Source organism: Pteropus vampyrus, unplaced genomic scaffold (genome assembly GCF_000151845.1).
Source record: "Pteropus vampyrus isolate Shadow unplaced genomic scaffold, Pvam_2.0 Scaffold307, whole genome shotgun sequence".
Lineage (NCBI taxonomy): Eukaryota > Metazoa > Chordata > Mammalia > Chiroptera > Pteropodidae > Pteropus > Pteropus vampyrus.
In genome coordinates, this window is record NW_011889088.1 from 331,098 (window position 1) to 337,967 (window position 6,870).

The window sequence follows — 6,870 nt, forward strand, 5'->3', positions numbered from 1 at the left end:
TAAATCTATAATCCTGAAGGTTATCTAGCCTCTTCTGAATGGGAACTCACAAAAAAAACTTTTCATTTAACATATGGACAACTCAATTATTGGAAAGTTCTTGATGCTGAGCCATAATCTATCCCATTATAACTTCCACCCACTAGATTTTGGATCTGTAAGGCCTAGGAGCATCCCTTAGTCATATCTGTGTTCCCAGCAACTGGTGCAGTGCCGAGCACGTGTTAAGTGCCCAAGGGATATTTTTTGAATGAATAAATGGATCCAAGTTCTACTCATTGAGGCCACATGGAACAACAGTCTCTCTTCCATGTGATAATACTTTTTATGTTTTTGAAGGCGGTTAGGAACCGAGCTCTGGAGTGCGGTGTGGGTTTTGTTCCCAGCTCTGTTAATCTCTAGCTGTGGGATTTTAGAAAAGTTATTTTACTACCTTGAGCCTTCAGTTCCTTATCTATAAAATAAGGATAACTGCCAATCTTTCAGGGTTGTCGTGAAGGTTAAATGAGATAATGCATGCAAAGCGCTTAGTGTCAGCTCTGGCATTTGGCATTCACTCAGAGTGTGTTGGCTTCTGTTCCTTTATCTCATTTGCAGATGAGGAAGGTAGATAATGTGTAGAATGTCAAAATAAGCACTCATAAAAGACATTGACAGGCTGGAATGATGGTTTAATACAGATAGTTTAAAATATCAACAGAACAAGCACAGGATTCAGGAGACTTGGCTGAATAGCAATTCATTTGAAAAGTCAGGATTTTACCTCGTTGTGATACAATTGCCAAAAACCTCATGTACTCTAAGGCAGGCATAATGAATGTGACGGATCCAGAGCAAATGTCCCTCTGTGGTAATAAGTACTGTTTAGCCAGCACTTCCTATGTGGTAGGCACTGTTCTAAGTACCTTACGTGCATTATCACATTTAATTCATCAGCAAGCCTTTGAGAGTGAGTGTAGTTCCTATCCCTTTTTTGTAAATGAGGAAACTGAGGCACAGAGAGTTAAAGTCTTTGGTCAGGGCTTGTTTGCAATCCACAGAAACCGACATAGGATTAGCTAAAGTAATAAAATAATTTCTTGAATGATTCCTGAGTAGTTCACCAATTCCTCAGAAAAGTAGGTGGCCAGGCCTGGAACACAGGCAGGAACCGAGGGAGGCTGAGCCGCCCAAACTGCAGTCCAAACCAGGTACTGGAAGAATCTGGTGAGGATGCCACTGATGCCAACGTTGGTGCTGTGTGACGATAGTTGCTCCTGCCGTCACTTGACAGTGGAGATTGCTGTCACCAGCGAGATAAATTCTCTACTGTCTGTGCTCTTTTGTGTCAGTTATTTCAGAGTCAAAGTTCCAGGAGGGGCACCTGCTTAGCCAAGCCCAGTTTTGGCTTTTACTGGGCCCTGGCTGCCAAAGGGCAGGAGGGCAGGTGTCTAGCCTGTGGCTTCTGTAGTGGGAGACGGGCCTTACTTTCCATCAAGATGCCTATTGTGACAGATTCTCTAGACACATGAAGGGTTTCAGATGCTGGGCAGATTGGTCCTTTGTGGAACTAGGGATAGTTGTGGGGAGAGCTCATTTTAGTTGAGGAAGAACTTTCTAAGGATTAAGGCTGCCCATAAATAAACTGGCCGGATTCATGAAGCGGTGAGTGACCCATCACACAGAGTATTTGAGCAGAGTTGCACAGCTGCCTTGCAGAATGTCGTAGAGGGAATTCTTACAATGCTGTGGGTAGGGGGTTGGGGCTGGAGGAGTTAGAGGGTGGTCAGATAAGGGATATATAGCCTGGTACTTCTTTTGTTGTTGATTTTAGAACAGCAGATGCACTAGGGTAACGGTAGCTGGCCTGCCGTCTGGCTTGTAACCATGATACTGACGGTCAAGCCAGTGGTGATGGGTCCTCTCTCAAGCTGGCATCTAACCACATTGTCCACACTTTGGATACAGGTTTGGGTTGTATGTTAGTTTATTTATTTAAATACCTACATAGCTGACTATTCTCAGATAGGTAGCCTGTTATCGAAAGGTAGCATTTTAGAGTCACACAGACCTAGGTCAAAATCCACGGCTACTTGTGCAACATAGTTTTAAACCCTTTGATTTTCGATGGCTTCATCTGTAACGTAGAGATAAAAACGCCTTGCAGAATTGTTGGGTGGTTAGCAATAATAAAGGTAAAGTGCCTGACATATAGTAATCGTTGAGTAAATAGTATTCATTATTATTCTACCTTTTGTTAGCTCCTTCCCTCACCTTCATTAGTTTGTCAGCTTTTTCCTTGATAATAGGTTTTTACTAGATGAAAAATGTTTGAATGTTGTAACGATCAGGCAAATTTCAAAATTTGGCCCTGCCACCTGCCTGGTGAATGACCTGGTGTGGGTCACTTAACCTTTGTGCTTCACTTTCTTCATCTCTAAAATATGAATAATAATAGTACTTAAGCTCATTGTGAGGGTTAATTGAGAAAATACACTTAGCTCTTGGCCTAGTTCATGGCACATGAAGCTCTTCTTCAGTGTTATTATTTTTCAAATAACAAGGGTGAAACAGTTGGAGTGGGACACATGGGTCACCTTGCCACTTTTGTGAACATGGGCCTCTCTGTCACCTAGTCTCTTCCTTGTAAAACAAGAGAGGTGGATGAGATGACCTCAGATATTCCTTCGTGCTCTAAAGTGCCTCCGTCAGGAGCTGGGTCCGGTGTGGTGACCCAGGCCCGTTTGATCCTGAGCGGTCCACCATTGCAGGTTGTTGGAGGAAGAGTCCTCCAAGAGGGCTGAACTGGAGAAGTGGCACTTGGAGCAGCAGCAGGCCATTCAGATGACTGAAGCGGAGAAGCAGGAGCTGGAGAATCAGCGTGTCATGAAAGAACAGGCCCTGCAGGAAGCCATGCAGCAGCTGGAGCAGCTGGAGCTAGAGCGGAAACAGGCGCTGGAGCAGTACGAGGTAAGCTTACCCCTGCCAATGTGTGCATTTAAGTTTTTTAAGAAAAAAACATTTTTTAAAACAATATTTGTGTAGCTACGAGAAGCTGTAGTAAGAATTTTGCTTAGCTGTAAGTACAGAGGGAGACGTCTGTACAGGTGATGAGGCATATCAGTCAGTCCAGTCAGGAGACAGAAACCACACAGTCATTCGAATACAGAAAGTTCAATAGAAATAAGCATTAACTATAACTGGGGATCACCTACGAAGCGGTGAAGCAAACTCTGAGAACACAGGAGTGGCAGATGCCGGAAGCAGCCACTGCTTCCAGGACTGAGGCAGAGCATCCATGGAAGGAACACAGCTGCAAGAAGGTCCCCTGACTCCTCACCCCTTGAGCCCACTGCTGTTATTCAGACCCCCTTGGGGAGAGCGTGGCCTTCGCCCGCTAGATGACAGATAAGCTCACCAAGGTGCTGTGCCGTGCAGGCAGAGCTCACTGGGAAGCTGCCCACAGGGAGGGGCTGCTAAGAGTCATAGGATGAGCACTGTGGGTGTCCCATGTGCCACGGGAGCCTCTGGGAAGGGCGCAGTGGAACTCGGAAGCGAAGCCCCTTCCTCCTTCAGTGTCCCTTCAGCACCCTCAACTGACATAGCTTAATGTTGGCAGCTGGTGAGGGAGGATTATCCTGGTGTCACAAGCAGGACAATGAAGGGTGGAATTGGAGCCAACAGGCAGGAAGCCTCTGCCTTAACCGCCACACAGAGTTTTGTATTCATCTGTAATTAGTGTGTATTAGGTCTTCCATGTGACATTAGGCAGGTTACTGCTCTGAATCCCAGTTTCCACATCTGTAAATGGGAGTGATAATAGTTCCTGCTTCTTAGAGTGGTGAGGGTTTAATGAGATAATCCACAACCACACGGTAAGTATCCAATCATTATTTGGCTCTTAAACTACCAGCGTGTTTGCATAATCCCAAATCTCCTTTTGTTGTAGGGAGTTAAAAAGAAGCTGGAGATGGCAACTAATAAGACCAAGAGTTGGAAGGACAAAGTGGCCCAGCACGAAGGACTTATTCGACTGATAGAACCAGGTAACACACTCTTTGAAGTAATCATATTTTTATTCAGTTTTTCTCTTTTATTTGTGTATTTGAATTGTACAAAGAAACTTCTTCAGTCCAAGTATACAAAAACCAAGCCATTTAGGGTAAATTTCTCTCGACTAACTTGCCTTCTAATGGATAACAAGGTCCTTTATGTACATCTTCTAGTTGTTTTGGCTGGTCTGACATTTATGGATGTTCCTCAGAGAAGTAATGAAGTCTGAAATTTACTATTTTGTCTATAGCAAAGTTTGTTAGTCGAAGAACACGACACTTCCTGTATTTAAAGCATGTTTGTCTTTTAGGGTCAAAAAACCCTCACCTGATCACTAACTGGGGGCCTGCGGCTTTCACCCAGGCAGAACTTGAAGAGAGAGAGAAGAACTGGAAAGAAAAAAAGACCACAGAGTGACCTCAGGGCAGCAGTTGCATCAGTTATGCAGATTCCCGAGTGTAGCTGGAAAGCTTTGTGCTAAAGACAAAAGGAACTGGCTTTGCTGCTTCTAACTTTTCTGCCTTCAACACCTCCTCTTGGGTCAGTATACCAAGGAAGCCTTATTTATCTTCCTGCAAACAAGGGCTTACCAGAAAAGGGAAAAAAAATCAACATTGTCAGGCTCTTAATAGACTCTTTTTTGGAAAACTTCAGCTTCTGAAAATTCCTTTTTAGCTCTCAGATTCTTGTCGGAACGGGGCAGCATACACAGTGCGGCCGACGCCATCGTCCGCAGTGTTTGGAGGGAAGCAGGTGTTGGTGCTCAGGGTCCCTGGAAAAGCAGAACCTCTGTGAACTGGGGTCAGTCATTTCCTTTGGCAGCGTGTTTCCTTCTCCAAGTACCTGTTTCTAAACTAGTTTGGCCAGTCTACTTGCCATCGCATGCCAGTTCACGTGGAATGCCTTTGACCATTGCTGCTCTGATAGAGAAGTCACTAGCCTCATGTGGGCCTTGCCTTGACTAAGTGGTTACAGCCCACGTATGCAGTTGTACGAAAGGTTCCTTTTATGCAGTGTTACTGATTTATATCATGGCTTCAGTGGCGCTATCTAGGAGGCGAAAATTCTTTTAAACAATGAAGCATTTTAAACAATGCTTTGGCTAAGATAGATATAGTAAGTCCTCAATATCATCGATAGGTTCTGCAACTTTAAGCGAAATGACGTGCATGAATTAGCTTAGGGTAATGTTTTACCCTAAGCTAATTCATGTAAATAAGGGTTAAGTTCCTACGGCATCGTCTCGACATTGTAACAGAATGATGGCGAAGGAAACGATGTTATTTGAGGATCTACTGTACTTATGACTCAGAGCACAGAGATGAACTAAGTAAATCCCATTTGGAATGACATTTTGTTACTAACTGAAATCCTCCTAGGATTTAAGATGGTTTAAGCTGTCAAAGTGCTGACGGACTCCTTGGTTTTACTTTTGTAGTTACTGTACAGAAAATTTCAAGAATGTGTGAATGCTTGTCATAACCAGGCTTTTTACTTAATAGAGATATGATCATTTATAGGAATTATATATGAAAAAAGTTTCAAAGTGTATTTTTATGATGTGCCTTGTTTAGATGGAACAAAATATTTATAATTTTCAAACATTCTTACCTAAATATTGTACAATGTAATATGCTGAACTTTCTTAATTTTTTGCTAATTTTCTAAGATAAAAGTGTTTCGTATGGTTTTTTCTTGTTTGTTTGTTTTTGTAAAATGTACTCAGTAAGAAAATAAAAAAATACCAGGACAATGTACATTTAAAACTGTCTGATTTAATAAAACAGTAGGGTAAAGTTGTGTGTCTTGTGCATATTTTCATATAACAATCTAGACTTGGTTTAGGGGTACTTCCTGACAACACTGGGTTTGGAGTTTGCACCCCCAAACCAGTGCTCTCATGAAGCCAGCTATGGCCTCATGTTTGGTGTTTGAGTCACCGAGGTGGGGAACCATAGCCGATGTGTCAGCTCACAGACGGGAACTGACAGAGATGATTTCTCTCACTGCTGTTGCCTCCAAAGCCTCTTAACGCTGCTTTCCCCAAATTCTTTTTGTGCCTTTCAGTTTTTCTTTCAGTTTTACCAGAGTAAACAGTGTGGTTATTTGTTTTGTTTTACATGGTCGCCAAGATGAAAATGCCCGTGGTGGGCAAAGGAGACCACTCAACCCAGCTCGACTGTGTCTTAGAAGCTAATCAGTCTTTCCTTCCGGAGGGCAGGATGCACTGGTGGTGGTTTTTAAGTGTTCTTTACTGTACCGATTCTCAACCAGGGATGGTTTAGCCCCCCTGGGGGCCATGTGGCAATGGCTGGAGACATTTCTGGTTGTCACAACTGGGAGTGTTACTGGCATCTAGTAGGATGCTGCCAGACATCCTACTATTTACAGGATGGCCCATGGTTACAGTCGGGCCTAAGAGATGCATAGTGACCAGTGTGGGGAAACCTGCTCTCTAGATAGGCAAGTTCTATTCTCCTGAACCCAACAGGCTTTTGGAGTCAGGGTTTACCTTTAAGGAGTCCCAGGAGTTGACCTCTTTGGTGCAGATGGGATGCGCCTGGACGGGAGAGGCTGCTTGCTCTATGAGCTGGCAGAGAGCCTTGGGCAGGAGCTTTGGCACACCCCATGTGGGGCATTGTGCTTCAGAACGCTCAATGACTTTTCATCCAAAGGGACTTGCTTTGGATATGTTTGAAAGTCTTGTCTGTGATGCAGGTTGCTGAGGCATGAAGAATAAAAGCTGCTATAATCTTGATTTCTTAACTTGAGTGGCGAAATGCAGGGAGAGTCTGTCATAACCACTCAGCAGCTGGTGAGGGATGAGTGTTCCGGTTT

The 6,870-nt window shown here is 43.7% G+C and overlaps 1 protein-coding gene across 2 annotated transcripts in view; it reads left to right on the forward strand.

Moving 5' to 3' along the window:
- The window catches only part of SWAP70 (switching B cell complex subunit SWAP70), a 67,113-nt gene extending 61,285 nt beyond the window's left edge, over positions 1-5,828 (forward strand). Inside the window, exons 9-11 of one of the 2 annotated variants that reach the window (XM_023521600.1) lie at positions 2,751-2,949; positions 3,929-4,025; positions 4,343-5,828. In XM_023521600.1, coding sequence (XP_023377368.1) covers positions 2,751-2,949; positions 3,929-4,025; positions 4,343-4,449 — 403 coding nt within the window. In that variant the 3' untranslated portion in view covers positions 4,450-5,828. The remainder of the gene's footprint in view (positions 1-2,750; positions 2,950-3,928; positions 4,026-4,342) is intronic. The other variant, XM_011377244.2, reaches the window with a different exon arrangement.
- Positions 5,829-6,870: the final 1,042 nt, after the last annotated feature.